General features: G+C 40.0%; 1 protein-coding gene across 1 annotated transcript; it reads right to left on the bottom strand.

Annotated features, from left to right (window-relative positions):
* Positions 1–342: 342 nt before the first annotated feature.
* On the bottom strand, positions 343–24,492 carry LOC142620377 (uncharacterized). The gene is made up of 2 exons (XM_075793753.1): positions 24,429–24,492; positions 343–1,103 (listed from the first exon to the last, which is right to left on the bottom strand). Exons 1-2 carry the CDS (start codon positions 24,490–24,492, stop codon positions 343–345), a joined length of 825 nt encoding a protein of 274 aa, XP_075649868.1.
* Between the last annotated feature and the right edge of the window lie 2,126 nt (positions 24,493–26,618).

Raw genomic sequence — 26,618 nt, 5'->3', positions numbered from 1 at the left:
CATGCCCTTTGCGTGTAGTGAATTGCAGATCTGAGTCTTGGCTTACTACCACCTATGGTGTTGTTGTCTCAAAGCCAAGTCTTTGCATGGACGCTAGCTTGTGTTCAGGTCTCGAGCCACATGCGCCAACTGTTCTTATCACTTTCTAATCTGGTATCAACTGAATCCAAATGGATTATTGGGCTGTTTGGTTTTGATTCAACCAAATTTTTGCTATTGTCACTCAAAACTAACAGCTCCTTGGTCAAGCTAGCATTAGGCTCGTCTCTCACGCTAAGTCACTTGGGCCTTGGCCCATTCCTTTTGTGCGTTACTAGAGTCCACGGCCCATATCGATCTTCCTCAGGTTGTTTGGCCACTTGTTCCATTCCTTCTTCTCCTGCTATTTGGTTTGTCGTCTCCACCAGAGCTTAAACTGTGTACTGACAGTTCGTCCATCCAGCCACATAAGAAGCACATTGTGCTAATACCTTCATATGTCACTGGTTGGACATCGTCACCAATTAACACAGTGTTTATGAGCAGCTTCTCTAAGTCAACTTGCACACAAATTCTTGCAAATCTCCCTCTTGCCCCCATTGCTGTGTTTGAGTCCACTTGCAACACAAGCCCAATGGCTTCTCCAATCTCCCTGAGGACTTCCTTGTCATAATATTCAATCGGTAGTTCTGGCAACTTGGCCCACATGGCTACGAGGGAGACACTAGCTATAGATGGCCTGAAGCCTGGGTTCCATGCTTTGATAGTGAGGAAATGTCCTCCAACGAGCCATAGGCCTCCCTTCAAAACTTTGTCAAAGTCATCCTTCCCTTCAAAGCAAATGAGGAAATAATCTTTCTCTAAATCCACACAATCCATCCTTTCTGTCGGTTTCCAAAGGCTCATTATTCTACTATGGAGATAATGATACCCCACGGACCTACCAAAAACCTTGATAATGAGCGCATTTGCCCATGGACTTCGTATTCTTAGTTTGGTGGCTTTTGACAATTTAACTGCTGCCATGCCATCTACAAGCTCTGTTATTTCATCATCAAACAAAGCACCTTCCTCTGTATCCTCTTGGAACCCAAATGCCTCAGCATATGCCCCAGGGATAGTGCCTGTGAGTTTCTCCTTATAGGAAAAAACCCTAACCTTTTCCAATTGTTGCTCGGTACCTTCACTCCCATTCACGTTCTCGCCTTTTCAGCATTTGCTCTTTTTGTGCTTCTTACTAGTTCGGCTTCCTCCTCACTTGACACAAAGATTAAAAACTTAAGTAGGCACATGACACAAATTTAAGTAGATAATTATGGTGTAGTTCCCACATAAATTTAAACACATGGCGCAAAATTGGATTATAATTTCAATTCTAATTCAATTTTCTCTAAACTTTACCTATTAATATATATATATATATAGATGACTTATAAATTTGAATTTTTTTTAGTTATAGATTTTGTTTTTTATGGTTTATTATACTGGACTCCTTGTTTTTACACTAAATTAACTAATTTTGCACAAAAATTTAAAATTTAGATTATATGGAACATGTGACGCAAAATTAAACTCTAATTGAAATTCAATTTTTACACTAAATTAACTCACTTGATACAAAATTTTAAATTTTAGATTAGATGTGACACATGACGCAAAATTAGACTATAATTAAACTCTAATTTGAAATTTAATTGAATTTTCTCTCTGCTCTACCCATTATTATTATTATTATTATTATTATTATTATTATTATTATTATTATTATTATTATTATTATTATATATTGATTAATGACTCTCATTATTCATTGTTACCATACACATGCTGACAAAAGAAGTTTATATCAATTACGGAATGTGTTACAAAATTTTCCTTTATAATATAAGATATATTTTGTTTATAAAATTTTTATAAAAAGTGGGGAAAAAATAATTATAATTGTGGATTCAAATAAAAATCAAATAATTTACTCAAAAAAATTAGAACTAATAACAACTTACCACCTAAGATTTACTGTAAAATGGTATAATGTATCACTTAGTTTATACCATTTTCTCTCTCTTTTAAAGAACATACTATTTTTTCTCTCTTTCTAAATGTTGATATATATATAATATAATATCATAGATGAGACCAATAATTTTGTGTCACTTTTTAGCTAATCAAACTACATTTGATTTGTTTCTCAAAATCATAAAAATAATAATAATAATAATAAAAACAAAAGAGGTGACATTTGATTTGTGGTATTCAAATGTCACAAATCACATCCACACATTCCAGAGGACAAATTTCATTTTTCCTCTTTGGAAGTTTTTGGTTACTACTTACAAGTCTTTCTTTTCTTTGTCTGCTAGTCTTTTATATTGACTGCAAATATTAGGTGAGTTTTTCAAGTCTTACTTTGTCTTTTCTAGCCATGAGGACTCTGCCCCGAAGAGTGATATATATTGTCTTTTATATTGCTTTGTGTGTAGTATTTTACTTTGGTTATTCTGCCATGAGTTTTGTTTGTCTTTTCTTTATTTGTGTGTAGTATTTTCTTTCTTACTTTGGCTACTACCATTAAAATATTTGACATTTTTTTTTTCCTTTTGTGAAAGTTTCTTGTTCATATATTTAATTAAATGTTAAAATATAAAAAAATAATAATTAATTTACAGTTTAGAGGCTATCAAAGCACATTGTGAAGTGTCCAAATTTTATAATGAATAGAACATGTGCCTATAATTTCTTTAACTAGGACTCCAAGTAATAACACAACTACTTTTTTACTTAGATGGATTTGAATGATGGGGTACTTAAAATCATAATTTTTTCGGACTTTATGCGGAAACTAGCATTGGTTCATGCTTCATGCCGTTATTTGTGCTACATTATACATCGAAGGCAACAATTGAAAAGATGCATTCCCCACATTCTTACACAATCAACGATAGAAAAACAATTAGTTTGTGATGAAATAATGCATTGACTTTGAACTAGTGAAAAATGGTATGATGTAATGCGCATGAATCCACAAGCTTTTCAAGGTTTGTATGCTATTTTGCGAAGAGATGATGATCTTTAAGACACACAACTTGCCACAATTGAAGAGCAAGTTGCCAAGTTTCTTCACATTCTATCACATAATGTGAAGAACCATACAATTTTCTTCTTTTTTTGTTGTTCGAGTGAGACCATTAGCCGCCATTTTCATAATGTGTTAAGATCAATAATAATGTTAGAGGGTCAGTTCCTTCAACAACTTGGAAACCAAGTGCCAGTTAAAATACTACATAGTAGTAAGTATATTTGAAGGTAAATGTCTTTGAGAGATATTGTTAATTTTATGATTGTATTGGGACACTTGATGGAACACATGTTCGTGTCAAAGTGTCTAATGAGGATGCACCAAGATATCGGGGTAGAATGGGTTACCCAACACAAAATGTGTTGGTGGCATGCTCATTTGATTTGAAATTCAAATGTACTAGATTAAGAAGGAACTGTTTCAAATTCGAGAATAATAAAGAGTGTTTTAACTAGAAATGATAATTTGAAAATCCCACAAGGTAAATTTAATTCAAATAGGTATTAGGATGTATTCTTTATAATTAAAAAATTTATAGTATATAATTAACAATTGTTATTGTTTATTAGGTAAATATTATCTTGTTAATGTGGGATACATAAATAAAAGTCGTCTGATTGCACCTTATAAGGGAGTGTGTTATCATTTAAAAGAGTACTCTATTCGTCCCCCTGAAAATGCCAAAGAATTGTTAAATTTGTGACATGTGTCATTGCGCAATGATATTGAAAGAGCATTTGGTATACTGAAAAAAATATTTCTTATCATAGCAAGTACTATAGAGCCTAGTTATTGTGTTGACACACAAAATGAAATCATTTTATCATGTTGCATACTTCATAATTATTTAATGAGTGTGGATCCTGATGAAAGTTTTACTTCTGAAGTTGATGAAGAGATTTTATATTCTCATCGTGAACATGCAACCGCTGCTCCAAGAGAAGATGATAAGGATGCTAGGCAAAAAAGAGTACTCTATTCGTCCCCCTAAAAATGCCAAAGAATTGTTAAATTTGTGACATGTGTCATTGCACAATGATAATGAAAGAGCATTTGGTATACTGAAAAAAAGATTTCTTATCATAGCAAGTACTATAGAACCTAGTTATTGTGTTGACACACAAAATGAAATCATTTTATCATGTTGCATACTTCATAATTATTTAATGAGTGTAGATCCTGATAAAAGTTTTACTGCTGAAGTTGATGAAGATATTTTTCATTCTTATCGTGAACATTCGGCTGCTGCTCCAAGAGAAGATGATAAGGATGCTAGGCAAAAAGAGTACTCTATTCGTCCCCCTGAAAATGCCAAAGAATTGTTAAATTTGTGACATGTGTCATTACGCAATGATATTGAAAGAGCATTTGGTATACTAAAAAAAAGATTTCTTATCATAGCAAGTACTATAGAGCCTAGTTATTGTGTTGACACACAAAATGAAATCATTTTATCATGTTGCATACTTCATAATTATTTAATGAGTGTCGATCCTGATGAAAGTTTTACTGCTGAAGTTAATGAAGAGATTTTACATTCTCATCGTGAACATGCGGCCGCTGCTCCAAGAGAAGATGATAAGGATGCTAGGCAAGGAGATATTATAAGAGATTCTATAGCGTTATCCATGTGGCAAAACTATATCCAAATGTGATAGTTTTTGGGTTTATTGTTGTCATGTAGTTTAAGACCATGTTATATTTCAATTACTTAGACCTAAATATTATGCAAATTTCTCTTTTCATTTTGATATTGCTCTCTATCTTTGGATAATTAATATTAATATCTATACAATATTTTATATGTGTTTTTTGTCCTGTTAAGCTTAGGTAAGATATCAAAGAAGAATGGTGGAGATCTAAGCAAAGAAGTACAATGGAGTAGTGTTATGGATGATGCTTTAGTGGATGCTTTTTTACATCAAGTGATCATAGGTGATAGAGTTAATGGAAATTTTACCTCTAAGGCATATGATGACATAGTGAAAGAGTTGGTTGAAAAAATTCACCTGGAGATTAACAAGACTAAGGTGAAAAATCGACAAAAGACATTGGAGAAGAATTTTCATGAATGCTATGACATATTTAAAGATTGGTTTAGTGGTTTTGGATGAAATGATTGTTTAAATGTATGGACAGTTGAACCAGAAGTTTGGGAGCTACTCATAGCGGTAAATTACCACTTTTGTGAGTTTAATTTGTATTACATAATTATATTTGTTGTATAACCATTTTTCTTTGTTTATAACAGTTTAAACCCACAGCCATGATGTGGATGACAACACCTACGCCCAACTACTCTAAGATGGCACAAGTTTGGGGCAAAGATAAAGCAAAAGGTAATTGTAAGGACACAATTCAAATTCCCAAACCACGACTGGGAGGAAAATGGGCTTGAAAGGCCTTTCTTCACAATGAATTTGTAGAGGATGGGTTTGTAATTTAGATTTCAAGGATGGCTTTAGACAATCACAAAAAGAACGGGCTTTGGGCCCAATGGAACAAAACAAAGAGTCGTTTGCAAAGAGTAAGATTGAGAATTCCTCCTCGGACTGTTTCCGAGGATAGTTTCTAATAGTATTTCTCAAGTGTGGATACAAATATTGATTATCATACACTTTTTCTTTCTCAAAAAGCCTCCCCCCTTCTTCGTATGCCTTCCCTCCTATTTATACTCCTCCTCTTCTCTTCATCATCTTCCACTTTCTGGCCGCGACCCTGATTTTTGGATACTTGTCCCATCCATTCTTCCCTAAAGCCCGCTGGGATTTGGGACCAAGTTCCAAGCTCTATGCTTAGGTCTCATCCTTCCATCTATACTGTCAGCGTATCAATTACAGGGTCTTTAATATATGGGCGGTGGTAGCAGCCTTACTTTAGACATTCCACCGCTCTTTCTACTGTCCTCCACGTATACTGTGTATCCTCGGCTTAACATTCCGAGGACAAATCTACTCCTCGGACGGTATGGGACACTTAAACACTCCACGATCATTTTGATGTTTTCGGATTTGGGTTTCTAGCCCAAAAGACCTTGTTGGGCCGTCCATTATAAATTACTGGGCCCAATACCCCTACAATAGCCCCTCGAGATTCTTTATTTTTCTTTCACCTCGGGAGGAAAATAGGATCTCGATTTAAAAGACCTTTTCACCCTGCAGGATCCTGGAATATTACTAATGGAAATAACTTCTGAATTACCCATCGCGTGTTCCCGATGCTTCGGTATGCGAAACGCCCCCGAATTTATTATTGGCGCTTCTATGTTCCCCACGTTTCTTTGATATGACACATATCCAACGGTCGAGAGCGATTCCTGTGTTGAGGCGGGAACTCGCCCGCTTCAAAACACCTTTTGACATATAAATTCTAATTTTCTTCAAACTTCTTCACACTACAAAAACCTGATAACGTACCTGCCACACTCTCCATCTCCCCGTACTCTCTCTTTCTATCAAGTACTCTGTCCGAGGTGACGTGCTTTCTTCTTTTTTAAAAGTAAGTTCTTCAATACTCTTTCCCCTCCTTATCAGCTTTTTGTTTCTTTTGTTTCTTTTCCTTCCCGTCTTCTCCTTTTCACTGTGTCTTTCATCCTCGGCGTAGTTAGTTTTCTTCCCACCCCCCCTTTTTTCAAAAAAAAAAGAATGGGTAGGTTCGCGTCCCTGGTAGATTCAAACGAAAAAATAGAGCAGTTTAAGGCTAAGTACAAAATTCCCTCGGATGTATCCATTAGGTACTGTAACGAGGAAGAGTATTATACAAAAAGAGAAACGGGGGAAGTCGTAATCCCGATGATTGCGTTCATCGAAGGGGGAATGAAAATCCCCATGGGAACTGTGACTAGGGGTTATCTTAGGGTCTTTAGATTAGCTCCCACCCAGTGCGCCCCAAATGTCTTTAGGATCCTAGGTTCCATAGATGCCTTAAATGAGAAGATGAACTTAGGGCTCACTCACCACGACGTGAACTGGGTTTACAACCTCCATTACCTAAGCAAAAAAGATGAGTATTACCTAAAATCTAGATACCCAGAGGTTAGGCTAATTCAATGTCTGCCTGAATCAAATAAGGGCCTAAAAAACGACTTCCTGATCATATCAGGAAATTGGCACGACGGCCTCCCCTGTCCGACAAGGGAAGGGACTCCAGGTGAAATTTCTTTTACATACTATTATCCTCTGTCTTTTTACTTATTCTTACCCTCTTTTACTTGGACAACTCTACAGATCCACACGCCGCGGATCGTCATCCCAATCTCGTTGACTTCGGACGGTTGGATAGGATCCTACAAGCTGAGGTTTTTGTGCATACTGACGGTCAACTCCGAGCATCTCATCTGATCCTCGGCTACACTCCAATATCCAAAGCTTTTCAGGCGCCGAAGTGCGTGATCAAAGCCCACGATCCTCGTCTTCCTCGGATCAGTGTTGCTGTTGAGGGTTTTTTGCTACCGGAGGGGACTGCCATTCCTCAAGGCACCTTGGTCACCCAACCAATCCAACCACCACAATTCGTTCCGGTTGGGATTCCCACAGTTCCTTTCTCCACAAAATTAACATTTGGTGAAGCCGCGCCTTCTCACTCCACTGTAAAGGAAGAAGAAGAAGAAATAGTTGAGGTATCAGATTCCGAGGACGAGTTTGAGGTTTTTAATCAACCCTACTCTCCTGAAGATTCAACTTCCATCCTCGGAACCTCTACCTATATCTTAAAGGCTACTACTGAAGAACTTGACACTATGGGTATTCAACGAAAGACTAAGCCCAGTCTAAAGGATGTCCTTGAGGGCACTGATAAGGCCCCCCGAGTCCAAGAACCACCAAAAGAGGTGCGCCCTCGGACTCAAGAAAAGGGTGCTGACAAAGGCCCTGAAGCTAGGCTTCCTCCTCCTCCCCCATCCTCCCAAACCCAACGCACCAACATAGCTGATCTCAAAAGAAAAAGGGATCAGCCGAAAGGAAAGGAAGTGGTGGAGGCAGGGAAGGGCTCTGTTTCCAAGGAGCCCGAGGTGGAAAAGGGTGCAAAGCAGACCCGCACTATACAGACTAGGTCGGAGAGAAGAACTGACCAACAGGTGGCCGTGCGCGCCCCTTGATGGCTCCCTGATACGTCTATGGATGACGAGGCCATTACTGTGGATGCGTCCATTAGGAATTCCGATGAAGGGACAGCTGCATGCGTCGCGGATGCTTTAGAGCAGGCGCTGTTACTCCCCGAGGATATGGTTGAGCTGAGAAAGAAAAGGGACCATACCGTCTTCATGACTTTGAAGAAGGAGCTTGCAATGGTAAGTTTTCTTTCTCTAAAATCTTGGCCTTTGTTTTTATTTCCTATATATATATGTCTGATTTTTATATGTTTTGTTCGTAGGCCGTTCAATCTGCCCATAGGGCAGAGGAGATTGCCATCAACTCCTATAAATCTTTGAGGGCCAAGGAATCCAGGCGTGAAACCGCCCAGAAGATCTCGGACCTTCATAAGAAGAAACTGCAGGAGGTCACAGCAAAGTTGGCCAAGGCAGAGAGTGATAAGGCAGGCCTGGAGGCTGATCTGAAGACTACGGCTAATCAAGCCGAGGATCAGCGCCTAAAGCTCCGTGAAGCCGACAACAACCTCTTAACAGCACGCAGGCTCGTAGAGGATCTCAAGAGAGATCTGGACGAGTGTGAGAAGGCCAAAGAGGAAGCCATCAAGGGCAAAGAGGAAGCCATTGAGGAGAAGAAAAAGGTCGAGAAAGCAAAAGAAGAGGCCGAGATCTCAAGGGACCAAGCCGAACAAGACGGTTATGATATAGGCGTGAAGGAGGTCACCGAAACCTTCAAGGCTCAGGTTCCCGAGGTATGTAGGCATTACTGCCTCCAAGTGTGGAATGAGGCACTTTCCCAAGCTGGGGTTGATGCCTCTTCCACTCTTTGGAAAGCAGAGAGTGTCTACTATCCTCCCGCAATTCGCGCTTCTTCCATTCCTGAAGTTGCCCAAGAAGTTGCCCAGGGATCATCTGAGGATAAGGGGGCTGATTTGGTTGAGGATTCAACTCTTCCTGAAGATGCTTCTAAGCAAGCTGATCCAGTACAAGAAAAGGCGCTTGAAGACGTACAGCCCTCAAGTGACCTTCAGGTATCTTCGAAGGATGAGTTGGGTAATCAAGCTAATCCAATACCCTTGACAGATGATCCCAAAGGCAAAGGAATTGCCGTTGAGTCCTCGGTCCAACTTCCATCTCCTAAAGACCCCAAAGGCCCTCTGAAGATCAAGCTGAAACAATGAATGCCTGCTGTCCTCCTTCCCCTTTTTTTTTTATTTTGTTTTATCTCTAAGTGTAATTTCTAAATGTGATTGAAAAAGTACTTACTTTGAATTTAATATAAGCACGACTGTTTGTTTTACTTGTTTGGATGATTCTTACTTTTTGCTCTGTTCTGATCATATCATTCCATAAATATCATCTCTTTGTCTTTTACCAAAGTTATTAACAACAGCTTGAATTGAAATTGATACTCCAGGAAGGCTTAATTATGCTGAGAACTGCATTAAGTGATGCATTTTGAGTATTTGTTTCTTCGTTTTGGATCTCTAGTTTGAACTATGTAAAGATAAGGCATATGGTCTATGCAAATATCTGATGTATTAATTTTTCCCAAGTAAATGATCCGAGGATCCAACAATACCAAGCTTCAGCTTGGTATTTAGATAAATAAATTCGAAATGTTAATTTTTCCAAAGTAGATGATCCGAGGACCAGACGTAATTTGGGTTCTGTCTAACACTTAGTAAAAAGTATCAATTTAGACGAATAAATTTAAAATGTTAATTTTCCCGAAGTAGATGATCCGAGGACCAGACGTAACTTAGGCTCTGTTTAACACTTAGTAAAGAATATCAATTTAGACGAGGTATGTGGTCCGAGGATCCAGGCATACCAAGTTTCGGCTTGATACTTAGACGAATAAATTTAAAATGTTAAATTTCCCAAAGCAGATGATCCGAGAACCAGACATAACTTAGGTTCTGTTTAACATTTAGTAAAGAATATCAATTTAGACGAGGTATGTGGTCCGAGGATCCAGGCATACCAAGTTTCAGCTTGATACTTAGACAAATAAATCTAAAATGTTAATTTTCCCAAAGTAGATGATCCGAGGACCAGACGTAACTTAGGTTCTGCTTAACACTTAGTAAAGAATATCAATTTAGACGAGGTATGTGGTCCGAGGATCCAGGCATACCAAGTTTCAGCTTGATACTTAGACGAATAAAGATAAAATGTTAATTTTCCCAAAGTAGATGATCTGAGGACCAGACGTAACTTAGGTTCTGTTTAACACTTAGTAAAGAATATCAATTTAGACGAGGTATGTGGTCCGAGGATCCAGGCATACCAAGTTTCAGCTTGATACTTAGACGAATAAATCTAAAATGTTAATTTTTCCAAAGTAGATGATCCGAGGACCAGACGTAACTTAGGTTCTGTTTAACACTTAGTAAAGAATATCAATTTAGACGAGGTATGTGGTCCGAGGTTCCAGGCATACCAAGTTTCAGCTTGATACTTAGACGAATAAAGATAACGAATATAATGTAGTTTATAACAAAGAACGGCCGAAGTGCCTTTTATTTAGTAATAGTACCTTCGTAGATTATTTACATTACAGGGACGTTGTACAACATTTTCGTCCAAATCTTCCAGATTGTAGGCCCCTATTCCTGCTACCGAAGTAATACGATAAGGTCCTTCCTAGTTGGGCCCCAATTTTCCCCACGCAGGATTCTTCATCGTGCCCAAAACTTTCCTTAGTACTAAGTCACCTGGTCCAAGAGGTCGAAGTTTCACATGAGAATCATACCCCTGCTTGAGCTTATGTTGATAATAAGCTAGTTGAACCATGGCGCTTTCTCGCCATTCCTCGACTAAGTCTAAGTTTCTCATTAATAGATCATCATTGCTATCTGGAATAAAGGAGTTTTTCTTCAGGGTTGGGAACCCAGTTTCTAAGGGGATTACTGCCTCGGCCCCATAAGTCATGGCGAAGGGTGTTTCTCCTGTGGATCTTCGTGGTGTAGTTCTATACGTCCACAAGACATGTGGCAGTTCTTCCACCCACCTCCCCTTAGCGTCACCCAACCTCTTTTTGAGTCCGCTCACTATTACTTTGTTGACAGCCTCGGCTTGCCCATTTCCTTGGGGATAAGCCGGAGTGGAATATCTATTCGTAATGCCAAGATCACAACAGTATTTCCGAAAGGCTTTGCTATCAAATTGTAAACCGTTATCTGAAATGAGAGTATGAGGAATGCCGAACCTGGTAACGATATTCTTCCATACAAACTTTTTTGCTTCCGTGTCTCTGATGTTTGATAATGGCTCAGCTTCAACCCATTTGGTGAAGTAATCTGTTCCCACGAGAAGCCACCGTCTGTTTCCCGTTGCTTTGGGGAAGGGTCCAACAATGTCCAAGCCCCATTGGGCAAAAGGCCATGGGCTAGATAGAGGATTCAGGACTCCACCTGGTTGATGTATATTTGGAGCGAACCTTTGACATTGGTCACATTTCTTTGCATAATCTTGCGCTTCTCTCTGCATATTTGGCCACCAATAGCCCTAAGTAAGGGCCCTGTGAGCTAAAGACCTTCCTCCTGTGTGACTTCCGCAAATCCCTTCGTGTAACTCTTCCAAAAGTAGCTCCGTTGCCTCGGGGTGTATGCATAGCAAATATGGTCCCGAAAAGGAACGTTTGTACAATTTTTGGTCCTCGGATAACCAGAAACGAGTGGCTTTCCTGCGAACTTTATCTGCTTCAGCTTTTTCTCCAGGCAGGATTTCATTTCTGAGAAATGTTACTATTTGATCCATCCAGCTAGGCCCTTTCCTAATTTGAAGAATTTGAGTGGAGTTACCATCCGTCCTAGTGGGTTTCAGCAGATCTTCAACGAGGATAACTCGTGGTAGACTTTATGCCGAGGACGTCGCGAGCGTGGCTAATGAGTCGGCATGAGTGTTGCCACATCTGGATACATGCAATAGTAGGAATAACTCAAATTTAGATTGCATATACCTGACCTGGGTTAGGTATTCTCGCATTCTGGAATCCCTTGCTTCCAGCTTGCCTTCTACTTGGCCTACCACCAATAGTGAATCCGAGAACATCTTCACCGTCTTTCCTCCCATTTTATGAACCATGTTCATCCCTGCGAGGACGGCTTCATACTCTGCTTCGTTGTTGGTGGCCGAGAATCTCAATCTCAAAGATTTCTCAAAAGTAATTCCCTCTAGGGATATCAAAACTAGTCCGATACCCGATCCCCTCTGATTTGCTGCTCCATCAACATAGACTTTCCATAATGGAGGCCCTTCACACGAAATCATGCCTACTGATTTTTTACCCATGCCTTCTTGATAGTCTTCCAACGAAGGCTCAGCAAATTCCGCCACAAGGTCCGCGATGACCTGTCCCTTTATAGAGGTGCGGGGCATATACTTGATATCGAAAGCTCCTAGGACAGTTCCCCATTTGGCAATTCTTCCCATGTAATCTGCACTTCGCAGAATTGATTTAAGAGGGAGTTGTGTAAGAACAACAACCGTATGAGACTGGAAGTAATGGGGAAGTCTTCGTGTAGCATGTACCACCGCCAAGATAGCTTTCTCCAGTGGCAAATAACTCAGCTCGGTCTCATGCAGAGATTTGCTTACATAATAAACCGGTCTCTGGATGTTATTGTCATCTCGGATAAGAACCAAACTAACAGCATGGTTAGCCACCGCAATATATGCAAACAGAATCTCATCAACCTCTGGTCGAGACATAACTGGTGGTCGCGAGAGATATTCTTTTAGCTGTTGGAAAGCTACTGCGCACTCCTCGGTCCATTCAAAACCCTTCCATTTATTTAATAATTGAAAGAAAGGCCTGCATCTGTCCGCGGACCGAGATATAAATCGGTTGAGAGCAGCAGTCATACCTGTTAGCCTTTGCACTTCTTTAGGATTCCGAGGTGGGTGTAAGCTGTTTATTGCCTTAACCTGAGCAGGATTCACTTCAATTCCCCGGTGAGTCACCATATATCCTAGAAACTTGCCCGACCCCACACCGAAAGAGCATTTAGAGGCATTGAGCCGCAATTTATACTCTCTTAGCTTCTGAAAAGTGTTGCTCAGATCTTCCAGATGTGCAGAAACTTCTTTACTCTTTACCACCATATCGTCTACGTATACCTCAATAGTTTTTCCTAGCTGTGCCTCAAACATCCTCGTCATCATCCTTTGGTAGGTAGCCCCTGCGTTTTTCAAACCAAAAGGCATTACCTTATAATGATAATTTCCCGTAGGAGTGACGAATGCAGTCTTCTCCTGGTCCTCAACAGCTAAAGGTATCTGGAGATAACCTTGGAAAGCATCAAGAAAACTCATCCGAGGATGTCCAACAGTAGCGTCAACCAATTGATCAATTCGAGGCATCGGGAATGAGTCCTTTGGGCAAGCTTTGTTTAAATCTGTGAAGTCTACACAAACTCTCCACTTCCCATTCTTCTTTTTCACCACCACCGTATGGGCTAACCATTCAGGATAAAACACTTCTTTGATAGCCCCTGCCGCTTTGAGTTTGAGCACTTCCTCCTTTACGGCTTCGGAATGTTCTCTTGAGGACCTCCGAGGTGGTTGCCTCCTCGGCACTACAGTTGGATTGACCCTTAAATGATGACATATGAAGTTCGGATCAACCCCAGGGGCCTCATACGCGTTCCAAGCGAACACATCCATATTTTTCTTTAAAAATAAAATCAGCTCTGTCTTCTCTTCCTGTGGCAATTGAACTCCAACCTGGAAGAACTTTTCAGGATCATTGTCTATGATAATTTTCTCCAATTCTTCGCATACTGCCTCATCTACCTCGGCTATGGGAAGAGACTTTGATTGCTATGCTTCACCGTTAGCCGAGGACGGGGAGTCTGGTTCTGGTCGACGCAGAATTGCAGCCGTGACACACTGTCGAGCCACAGACTGACTCCCAAGTAACTCCACCACCTGGTCTCCAGAATGAAATTTGATTTTGACATGCAAGGTTGAGGAAACCGCCCCTAACGCATGCAGCCAAGGTCTTGCCACAATAGCCGTATAGGGAGAGTAAGCATCGACCACGATGAAATCTACGTCTACCACCTCCGGACCTGATTGCACAGGCAGTCTAATCTGTCCCTTTGAAACGACAGCTCTCCCTTCGAAGCTTATCAAGGGTGAGTCATATGGCATAAGATCTTCAACTCTTAACTTCAAGCCTCTAAATAGGTCAGGGTACATGATATCGGCACCACTACCTTGATCAACCATTACCCTCTTTACATCATAGTTCCCTATTCTGAGGGTTACCACTAAGGCATCATCATGAGGCTGGATGGTCCCCATCTTGTCCTCTTCAGAGAAACTTAGGACTGGCAGGATACTTGCCTTAATCCTCTTCGGCTGATCCCGTGACTCCTCGGCCAATGTTCGAGCAACTGACATTACCCTGAAAGGAGCTGAGCCAGTCCTACCAGGTGCTGCAAAAATGACATTGATAGTACCTAGAGGAGGTCTGGATGAAGGACCATCGTGGTTTGCCAATCCTGATTGGTTTCCTCGCCTGTTGGGTTGGTACAGAAACTGCTTCAGCTTTCCCTCTTTAACCAATTGTTCCAGATGATTCCACAAAGTGCGACAGTCCTCGGTGGTATGACCTCTCTCCTGGTGATAATGGCAGTGGAGATTTTGGTTGCGTCTCAAAGGGTCTCCTGCCATTTTATTCGGCCATTTGAAAAAAGGCTCATGCCTTATTTTCTCCAACAGCTGCTGCACCGGCTCCCTGAAGACGGTGTTGACCACTTGTGGGGGTATGTGACCAGCCTGGAAAAATCCCGCGTAGGCCTATTGTTGTTGTATCGGTCCGACCTGAAATCCCTCCTTTCTTGTGGGATAACCTTCGCCTTGCCTTTTCCCTGCTGCTGATCTTCCTCAACCCTTTTGTACTCGTCGATGCGATCCATCAGTCGACGTACGCTTCTTACTGGCTTCTTTGTCAAGGATTTCCTCAAGTCATGCTCCGTTGGTAGGCCGACCTTGAAGGTCCTTATGGCTACATCGTCAAAGTCTCCGTCGATTTCGTTGAACATTTCCCAATATCGGTCCGAATACGTTTTCAAGGTTTCCCCTTCCCTCATGGCCATGGATAGTAAAGAATCCAATGGACGAGGAACTCTACTACACGTGATAAAGCGAGAACCGAATGCTCTAGTAAGCTCTTTGAAAGAATCAATGGAGCCTGCCCTTAAGCCGTCAAACCATCTCATGGCTACGGGACCTAGGCTAGAAGGAAAAATCTTGCATAACAAAGTTTCATTCCTGGAATGCACTGCCATTCTCTGGCTGAAATGGCTTACGTGCTCCACAGGATCCGTCCGACCATTGTAAAGAGTGAAGGCCGGTTGTGTGAAGCGCCGAGGTAACCTCCCTTCCTCCAATCTGCGCGCAAAGGGTGATCTGGAGATTTGGTGTAACGCTCTTCCCATTGCGTCATTTCCCAAGCCCCTAGGGGGGTAGTCTCTGCCACGCCTTCCATGCAGATTGTCTTCCTCGGAAGAGACATATTCACCTGGGGGAGTTCTGGATCTCCGCTCGTAATTGTCATCCTTGGATCCTTCCGAAGAGGGGTCAGAGACCGGAGGAGTTCTCCTTTTCCTCTTGTGACGCAGTCTCCTCTTTAGGCCGTCAATCTCTTTCTGCATGGCCCTGGCATTTCTCTCATAAGGAACCCTACTTCCTCCTTGCGAATGACTAGCACTTCTGATGGTGTGTGTAGTATGTACACTTCCTTCTCGGTTCTCTCCATGATCAGGATGTAAGGAGTGATCCTCACGCTGGGAGCCGACGGACTCTGCACTGCGTGGTGGTTCTGATCCTACCATGATGTCCTAAACTTCCTTAAAAACTAAATCCCCACAGACGGTGCCAATTGTAAGGACACAATTCAAATTCCCAAACCACGACTGGGAGGAAAATGGGCTTGAAAGGCCTTTCTTCACAATGAATTTGTAGAGGATGGGTTTGTAATTTAGATTTCAAGGATGGCTTTAGACAATCACAAAAAGAACGGGCTTTGGGCCCAATGGAACAAAACAAAGAATCGTTTGCAAAGAGTAAGATTGAGAATTCCTCCTCGGACTGTTTCCGAGGATAGTTTCTAATAGTATTTCTCAAGTGTGGATACAAATATTGATTATCATACACTTTTTATTTCTCAAAAAGCCTCCCCCCCTCTTCGTGTGCATTCTCTCCTATTTATACTCCTCCTCTTCTCTTCATCATCTTCCACTTTCTGGCCGCGACCCTGATTTTTGGATACTTGTCCCATCCATTCTTCCCTAAAGCCCGCTGGGATTTGGGACCAAGTTCCAAGCTCTATGCTCAGGTCCCATCCTTCCATCTATACTGTCAGCGTATCAATTACAGGGTTTTTAATATATGGGCGGTGGTAGCAGCTTTACTTTAGACATTCCACCGCTCTTTCTACTGTCCTCCACGTATACTGTGTATCCTCGGCTTAACATTCCGAGGACAAATCTACTCCTCGGACGGTATGGGACACTTAAACACTCCACGATCATTTTGATGTTTTCAGATTTGGGTTTCTAGCCCAAAAGACCTTGTTGGGCCGTCCATTATAAATTACTGGGCCCAATACCCCTACAGTAATCATGCTAAAACTGCAAAGGAGAAACGTGCTAGGTATGCTACACCGATCACTATTGATGAGATTGATAACTTGGTATTTCAAAATGAAGTTTCTTTGGAGAACTTTGAAGTCAAAGATGATTAGAGGTCACCAAAAACAAATGTTATACGTCCTCGAGCGTTATCACAAGTTGCAATGGCTTCTAAAAGCAAGAAAATAAGACTAGCAAAAGATGATGAACTTAGGAATGTCATTTTCCAGTCATTTGATAATGTATCAATGGCAATTGATAGGGCAATTGAGGTTATGACAAAGTGTTTTTCAAAGCCATACGGAGCAGAAATTCACGCAGCTTTAAGCATGTTAGACTTGGATCCAATATCAAAGGCTGAGGTGTACATATTTTTTATGGAAAATCCAACGTATAAGGAGATGTTCTTTGGCTGCCTAGATCATGAGCGCAAATGTGTCCTATTGACACTAATGTCTAGGCCTAAAAATTAAAAAGTGTGGGATTTCTTGGTCAACTTTAGATTTGCTTTATTTTGTTATTTTGTTTTGTTTTAACAAGACTCATTAAAGGAGTTTTTTTTTTAAAGATATTTGTTTGCATTTTTAGACAATGTTTATTTTGTTGAAAATAAATATGTGATGCGTGAATTATTTTACAACATAAAAATATACATAACTTGATTTTTAGTTACAATAAATTTTTCTTCATAAACTAGAATAATTTTTTGTGTTCTTTAAAATGAGGGGTATGATAGTAATGTTATTATAAAATAATTCAATTCCATTCCTTCCAATGTCACTTCCAAACAAGATTTTAAATTTCATTCCATTCTTTTATTTTATAACATCCAAACAAGATTTTAAATTTCATTCCATTCATTTATTTTATAACATCCAAACAAGATTTAGATAATTATTTATTTATTTTAGAACTCACTGAAGAAGAGTATATAAATAGTAATTAGACTCTGTGGCTACCCTACACCTTTGCTAACCCTACTAAAGATTCTCTTCCTTACATAACGAGAAAAAAAAGAAAGAAAAAGCAAGATGCCACAACTACCCCCAGCTACTCTCCGAAAGAAACGCCTTCACATCGCCAAGTCAATGAAGGAAAATCAACCTTCCAAAACGATGAACAAAAATCACCCTGCTTCAACAAAAGTAATTCTTGAGGATGAACAACCAAGAAGGCGGAACCAATACAATACTGCATCGAAAATTTTAAACGCGTCTTTAGCAATGATGTCTAAGGTGGACGCGAATGCCAAGATATTAGGGATAGCCTATTCAACTAAGAAATATGGTGTCAGAAGTACCTTAGAACGCCTAAGCGATTCTTATATCCTCCATGATAATGGAGAGAAGATCACCTTGCTTCAACAAAGTTAATTCTTGAGGACGAACAACCAAGAAGGCAGAACCAATATAAAACTGCATCGAAAATTTTAAACGCGTCTTCGGCAATGATGTCTAAGGTGGACGTGAACGCCAAGATATTAGGGATAGCCTATTTAGCTAAGAAATATGGCATCAGAAGTACCTTGGAACGCCTAAGTGATTCTTATATCCTCCATAATAATGGAGAGTAGCTCAAGAAGAAGGTAATTTCTTTTGTATTTCCTTTGAATGTTTTGTTTACTCGTACTTTTTTTGTGTTTTATATATATACATATACACACACACACACACATATATGGTAATAAGTACGCTTCTTTTTATTTTATTTATGGTAAATAATTCGATCCTGAAATTATGTTAAGTGAGATTCTCTTTCATGTTTGCCATCTCAACAAATTGGCTACAAGACAAAATGAAAATTCCTGTCTACCTCGGGCTTTGCATCTACCTTGGGTTAGGAAAGAAATCGCAAGTGAACCAAGTTCCCAACTAGCAAATGAAGAAATAGTTACCTTAAATGGGAATTACAACAGTAATTATAATATTTATTATTATGAATAATTGTGTTGTAATGTAATAACTTATTCATAAGTTTTTTGTGAGTTATAACATTAGGGATAGCCTATTCAGCTAAGAAATTTGGTGTCAGAAGTACCTTGGAGCACCAAAATGATTCTTATATCTTCCATGATAATGAAGAGAAGATCACCTTGCTTCAACAAAGTTAATTCTTGAGGACGAACCACCAAGAAGGCGGAACCAATACAAAACTGCATTGAAAATTTTAAACGTGTCTTCAGCAATGATGTCTAAGGTGGACGCGAATGCTAGGATATTAGGGATAGCCTATTTAGCTAAGAAATATGGCATCAGAAGTACCTTGGAACGCCTAAGCGATTCTTATATCCTCCATAATAATGGAGAATAGCTCAAGAAGAGGGTAATTTCCTTTTTATTATAAAGTATTTCCTTGAATGTTTTGTTTACTCATACTTTTTTGTGTTATATATATGTATGTATACACACACACGTACCCTACTTTTATCTTTAGAGTAAATAATTCGATCCTGAAATTATGTTAAGTGAGATTCTCTTTCATGTTTGTCATCTCGACAAATTAGCTACGAGATTCTCTTTCATGTCTTCCATCTCAACAATTTTACTTACATTCCATTCCTTTCCATTCTTTTATTTTATAACATCCAAACAATATTTTAAATTCTATTCCATTCCATTCCATTATTTTATTTTATAACATTCAAACAAGATTTATATAATTATTTATTTATTTTAGAACTCACTGAAGAAGAGTATATAAATAGTAATTAGACTCTGTGGGTACCCTACACCTTTACTAACCCTACTAAAGATTCTCTTCCTTACATAACGAGAAAAAAAGAAAGAAAAACCAAGATGCCACGACTACCCCCAGCTACTCTCCAAAAGAAACGCCTTCTCATCGCCAAGTCAATGAAGGAAAATCAACCTTCCAAAACGATGAACAAAAATCACCTTGCTTCAACAAAAGTAATTCTTGAGGACGAACAACCAAGAAGGCGGAACCAATACAATACTGCATCGAAAATTTTAAACGCGTCTTCAGCAATGATGTCTAAGGTGGACATGAACGCCAAGATATTAGGGATAGCCTATTCAGCTAAGAAATATGGTGTCAGAAGTATCTTAGAACGCCTAAGCAATTCTTATATCCTACGTGATAATGGAGAGAAGATCACCCTGCTTCAACAAAAGTAATTCTTGAGGACAAACAACCAAGAAGGAGGAACCAATACAAAACTGCATCGAAAATTTTAAACGCGTCTTCAGCAATGATGTCTAAGGTGGACGCGAACGCCAAGATATTAGGGACAGCCTATTCAGCTAAGAAATTTGGTGTCAGAAGTACCTTAGAACACCTAAGCGATTCTTGTATCCTCCATGATAATGGAGAGAAGATCACCATGCTTCAACAAAAGTAATTCTTGAGGACGAACAACCAAGGAGGCAGAACCAATACAAAACTGCATCGAAAATTTTAAGCTCGTCTTCGGAAATGATGTCTAAGGTGGACGCGAATGCCAAGATATTAGGGATAGCCTATTTAGCTAAAAAATATGGCATCAGAAGTACCTTGGAACGCTTAAGCGATTCTTATATCCTCCATAATAATGGAGAGTAGCTCAAGAAGAAGGTAATTTCTTTTGTATTATAATGTATTTCCTTTGAATGTTTTGTTTACTTGAACATTTTTTGTGTTTTATATATATATATATATACACACACACACACACACACAAACATATATGGTAATAAGTACCCTTCTTTTTATTTTCTTTAGGGTAAAGAATTCGATCCTAAAATTATGTTAAGTGAGATCCTCTTTCATGTTTGCCATCTCGACAAATTGGCCACAAGACAAGATGAAAATTCCTGTCTACCTCGGGCTTTGCGTCTACCTTGGGTTAGGAAAGAAATCGCAAGTGAACCAAGTTCTCAACTAGCAAATGAAGAAATAGTTACCTTAAATGGGAATTACGGCAATAATTATAATCTTTATTATTATGAATAATTGTGTTGTAATGTAATAACTTATTCATAAGCTTTTTATGAGTTATAACATTAGGGATAGCCTATTCAGCTAAGAAATATGGTGTCAGAAGTACCTTAGAACGCCTAAGCGATTCTTATATCCTCCATGATAATGGAGAGAAGATCACTTTGCTTCAACAAAGTTAATTCTTGAGGACGAACAACCAAAAAGGCAGAACCAATACAAAACTGCATCGAAAATTTTAAACGCGTCTTCGGCAATGATGTCTAAGGTGGACGCGAACGCCAAGATATTAGGGATAGCCTATTTAGCTAAGAAATATGGCATCAAAAGTACCTTGGAACGCCTAAGCGATTCTTATATCCTCCATAATAATGCAAAGTAGCTCAAGAAGAAGGTAATTTCTTTTGTATTATAATGTATTTCCTTTTAATGTTTTGTTTACTCGTACTTTTTTTGTGTTTTATATATATATACTCCATGATAAGGTGGACGCGAACGCCAAGATATTAGGGATAGCCTATTCAGCTAAGAAATATGGTGTCAGAAGTACCTTAGAATGCCTAAGCGATTCTTGTATCCTCCATGGTAATGGAGAGAAGATCACCATGCTTCAACAAAAGTAATTCTTGAGGACGAACAACCAAGGAGGCAGAACCAATACAAAACTACATCGAAAATTTTAAGCGTGTCTTCAGCAATGATGTCTAAGGTGGACGCGAACGCCAAGATATTAGGGATAGCCTATTTAGCTAAGAAATATGGCATTAGAAGTACATTGGAACGCCTAAGCAATTCTTATATCCTTCATAATATTGGAGAGTAGCTCAAGAAGAAGGTAATTTCCTTTGTATTATAATGTATTTCCTTTGAATGTTTTGTTTACTTGTACTTTTTTGTGTTTTATATATATATATATATACACACACAGATATGGTAAGACGTACCCTTCTTTTTATTTTCTTTAGGGTAAAGAATTCGATCCTAAAATTTTGTTAAGTGAGATTTTCTTTCATGTTTGCCATCTCGACAAATTGGCTACAAGACAAGATGAAAAGTCCTGTCTACCTCGGGCTTCGCGTCTACCTTGGGTTAGGAAAGAAATCGCAAGTGAACAAAGTTCTCAACTAGGAATTGAAGAAATAGTTACCTTAAATGGGAATTACGACAGGAATTATACTCTTTATTATTAGGAATAATTGTGTTGTAACATTAGGAATTATACTCTTTATTATTAGGAATAACTTATTTATAAGTTTGTTTGTGAGTTATAACATTAGGGATAGCCTATTCAGCTAAGAAATTTGGTGTCAGAAGTACCTTGGAACACCAAAGCGATTCTTATATCCTCCATGATAATGGAGATAAGATCACCCTGCTTCAACAAAGTTAATTCTTGAGGACGAACAACCAACAAGGCGGAACCAATACAAAACTGCATTGAAAATTTTAACCGCGTCTTCAGCAATGATGTTTAAGGTGAACGCGAACGCCAAGATATTATGGGTAGCCTATTTAGCTAAGAAATATGGCATCAAAAATACCTTAAAATGCCTAAGCGATTCTTATATCCTCCATAATAATGGAGAGTAGCTCAAGAAGAAAGTAATTTCCTTTGTATTATAATATATTTCCTTTGAATGTTTTGTTTACTCGTACTTTTTTTTGTTATATATATACACACGCTCACATATATGGTAGTACGTACCCTTCTATTTATTTTCTTTAGGGTAAAGAATTTGATCCTTAAATTATGTTAAGTGAGATTCTCTTTCATGTTTGCCATCTCGACAAATTGGCTACGAGACAAGATGAAAATTCCATCCTACCTCAGGCTTCGCGTCTACCTTGGGTTAGGAAAGAAACCGCAAGTGAACCAAGTTCTCAACTAGCAAATGAAGAAACAATTACCTTGTGGGGAGTAAAAGGACTCGAGCAGGTATTTGGGCCTTTGGGCTTTGACAAGAAGGGCCAATTCGTTCTTGATTAAAAGGCTGTTAGGACTGCAAATCGGCCCACACGCCGAGGGTTCGAGGATGCATCTGAGGATAAATCTCTCCTCAGATAGACCCGGGAGGACTTGGAGATTCGCTAGAAAGATCAAGGCAGGATTCCAGAAAGACTGTTGGTTAAAAGGGGGATCCCTGTACCCTCTAGATGCACCGGTGTTAGAGAAACATCTTAGGAAAAGGCTGCCACCTCCACATTAAAGATCCTGCATCTACCTCCCTAGCCGCATTAATAGGGAAGTGACCCCTGAACAATAGAACTGAACCTTCTGGTTACTATTTAAACACTTAAAGAAGGTGGTGTCAGGGGAGGAGGAGATTTGGGCAACACGTGGATAAAGCACCAAGAGAAGAAGTATTTAAGAAGAGTAGAGGCCAAAGAACGGGGGGATCGGTGAGTTAGCAAAAATAGGGACTCAAAATTGTAACCTTCAAAGAAAAAAGAGAAATAATACAGAAATTGTCCTCGGCTTACGTCCGAGGAAGTTCCTTTGTCATAATCATTCATTATTTGCAAATACTTTAACAACTTAGCCTGTTTATCAAGTTTCTAGCATCCTTAAACTAGGTCTGAGCCCACAGTTGTCTTTGGGTCCAAGTGCAATTGTGCACTTACATACCTTAAATGGGAATTATGACAAGAATTATAATTTTTATTATTAAGAATAATTGTGTTGTAATGTAATAACTTTATTCCTAAGTTTGTTTGTGAGTTATAACATTAGAATAAAATTTAAGATTTATTTTAGGAAATATTTTATTCATACAATTAAATCTCCTTAAAATTTGATATTTTTTAAATTTGAGAGAGATATGTGTTATTTTTATGATTTTTTATTTTTATAATTGTTAAATGTATATGGAAAGTTTTTTTATTTGGAAATATATTACGTTTTGAAATTATTGCTGATGAAGCAGAATATCGTCAGTTAAGGAGGGTTCGTCCAGATGAATGCCAGTCGGTGGTAGCCCGTCCAAGTGATGACTGCATCACTCCTGCGAATAAGATAGAAGCTTCTTTACTCAGTCACCGGTGCGGTGCCTGCCACAACACCTCCGATGCCAAAGTTAGCACAAAAGAAAATAGAGTTTTATAAAGGAATCACTTTTTTTTTCATATAATTGTGTTTTTTTCTCTCTGCCCCCTTATGTGGGTGGTGCAAAGGCTTTATATACCTTTTTTGGTGTCTAGCCATTGTGCCATTAATTCCTGGCTTAATGGTGCTTCTGGCCGAGTAATGGGTCTTTAATGTGTTTCCAACGGTCTACCCAGCTGACGTCGTAACCACTCGAGGTATTACTGCCGGCATTGAATCATTTTGGTATCATCGTCAGTGACGTGGCAATGTTTCTCTCGTCATGGGGGAGTATAGGTCGTCTGTAGCATTATACTCGTCTGTGAGCCCTTCTCGTCGTTCCCATCAGATGCCCCCAGATTATGTGGTCGACGTGACATGTCACGTCATCCACAAAATGCGAATCGTTTGAGCTGCAGATGACTTTTGGGATTTCGTGCTGTAATAAAGGCGTAGTGGCGGCGCTATTCTGGTTGTTGCCACATGGCGCTTACTGGTAGGTGCAGTTACTGTTTCTTTTGTGCGACCCTTGGGTTTCCCACTGATTTACAGTTTTTTTGGGCTTCGTTTAAAAACTCCCTCTTTTCCTTTTCTTTTTTGTTTCTCATCTCCTAAAATTACCTGTTTGTGCTCTGATCTTTCCTATCTCTTCGATTTCTTCTGTAAACTGGTGCGCATTCTCCATTTTTCCAAAGCTAGTGCGAGCCAGGGTTCTCTATTTTCTCCATCTGAGGTATGTCCTTCCCCTTTCGATCTTTCCTTTCATTTTCCCTTTCTCTTCTTCTTCTTTTTCTTCTTTTTTTTTTTTTTTTTAATAATGAAATTTTGATACTCCCTTTTTCTCCCTCTCTCTTTTTCTCTTTTTTTTTTTTTTAAGCTTCTTCGGTCTTTCTATGATAGATAGTTCTAAGGTTTGGACTATTTGTCCTTCAGTTTCTTTCCTTTCTGCGCGCTTAGGAGGGTTTGTAGGTGTTTTCCCAAGCCTTGAGGGTTTTGTTTCAGAGGGTAACGGTTTGGGAGTAGTGGTGGCCAATTTGTTGCCATTGCTTCGTCTGTCCGTCAATTGGTTGGGGAATTTGTTAAGGGAGTGGGTAGAGATGTCTGAGGTGAGGACTAGTGAGCTCGAGACCGGGTTGTCGTCTAGTGACGACCCAGTGGGGGGAGACACCGCCGTCTCTTCCTTTTGGGAGGTCAGGGCTTTCCATGCCCTTAGAGAGGTATGTGGGCTGGATCCCGAGACTCTAGGTCGATTTAGGGATAGATTTCAGTTCCCGGAGCGGGTTAGGGTTCGTTTGCCCACCAAGGAGGATCGGGCTTGTCATTCCTTTCCTGGGGAGGTTTGTTTTTATGAGTCTTCCTTTATCTGCAGGTTGAGGCTCCCGGTCCATCCTTTTTTCATGGAGTTGTTAGACCGTTATGGTATTGCTCCGAGGCAACTTATGCCTAACTCCTGGAGAATACTGGTCAGCTGTAAGGGGATATGGCTGGCCGCCACGGATGGTGGAGAGCTTAGGGTGGACGAGCTCACCTATTTGTACCGTCTAAAGGAGTCTAAAGAGTTCGGGTACTATGAGCTAGTCCCATGGGAAAAGAGGACCAGGATCATCCGAAATCTACCCTCGTCTTTCAGGTACTGGAAGTCCCGGTTCTTCTTTGTGTCGGGGTACGATTTTGAAACCCCCTTTAGAGGGGTTTGGGGTGAACTCCCGAGGCTATCTCGTCAGTGGAGGACCCCAACCTTAGGTGCGTCATTACTTATTCCTGTCAACCGAGTTTCGTTGAACTTGATTTTTTTTCTAGTTTTTAGCTTCCCTGTTCATTGTTTTGCGCAGTAAAAAGGCGCCCTAAGCTCAAGAGCAGGTATAAGGAACGTGTAGAGAAGGCGATCGAGTACGCGTGGATGATTGAGGATTGGGACGACCTGGTGGATCCGCGAACTCTCGCGTTCTATTGCCTCGGCCCAGAACCTTTTGCTTTTGTCATGCGCAACCTCAGGATTGAGGGCAAAAAAAGTAATTTTCGCCCCGTGTATTTCTTTCTCATGTATGTTTCTTTCACCTGTATGTTTCTTTCACATGTATGTTTCTTTCACATGTATGTTCCTTTCTTGCAGAGATGACGACCAAATTTAACAAAGGCATGTATGACAAGATGAGAGCCAAAAAGGACGAACCTTTGTCCCACCTCGGGAAGAAGGTGGTACGCATTACCGGGAAGGGCCCTCCGGTTACTTCTGCGGCTTCTGTCACACATCTTGCCTCTGGGACTGACACGACGAGATCTGCCTCTCCTACTGCCTCTATCGAGGAGATCCCCACTCCTGCTTCTAAGAAGCAGCGAACTTCAAACAAGGGGAAGGAGAAGGTTGACTCTCGTGAGGTTGTGACGGCAAAGGACTTGAGGGTCTTTTCAGGCTCATCGACAAAGGACCTCGTGGATCATCATTTGCACAAGCTAGTCCAGGTAATGCCTTTGTGTCATTTTTGCTTCATATGCCCGTCCACTTCCCCTTTTTTTTTTTTGAATGTGACCTCCCTATGCATTCTACAGGTGTTGGGGGAGAGTATTCATCTTTCCTCCGAGTATTTAGCTCAGGAGGCCAAGGTCGAGTCTACTTTATCTCAGATATCGGTCTTGGAGATGGATAATTCAAAGCTGAAGAAGGAGCTTATAACTGCCATGGGTGAGGCCAATACTGCAAAGGAAGAGGCCAGGAAGCTTCAGGACGACCTCAGAACTGAGCGGCAGTTGGTTCTAGAGAAGGACGAACAACTTGCTTCTGCTCGGGAGAGGCTGAAGGGAGTTGCTGCA

The sequence above is a fragment of the Castanea sativa genome, chromosome 12 (genome assembly GCF_040712315.1).
Source record: "Castanea sativa cultivar Marrone di Chiusa Pesio chromosome 12, ASM4071231v1".
Classification (NCBI taxonomy): Eukaryota; Viridiplantae; Streptophyta; class Magnoliopsida; order Fagales; family Fagaceae; genus Castanea; species Castanea sativa.
Note: the sequence above shows the minus strand (reverse complement) of the source record. Positions and strands in the feature narration are given on the sequence as shown.

What these genes read in the sequence shown, in the direction of transcription:
- LOC142620377 (XM_075793753.1), bottom strand. Translation starts at nt 24,492, where the DNA reads ATGGAGAATGCGCACCAGTTTACAGAAGAAATCGAAGAGATAGGAAAG. An exon ending in AAAGATCAGAGCACAAACAG is followed by an intron (nt 1,104 to 24,428) that starts GTAATTTTAGGA and finishes AGAAACTCACAG; the next exon opens with GCACTATCCCTGGGGCATAT.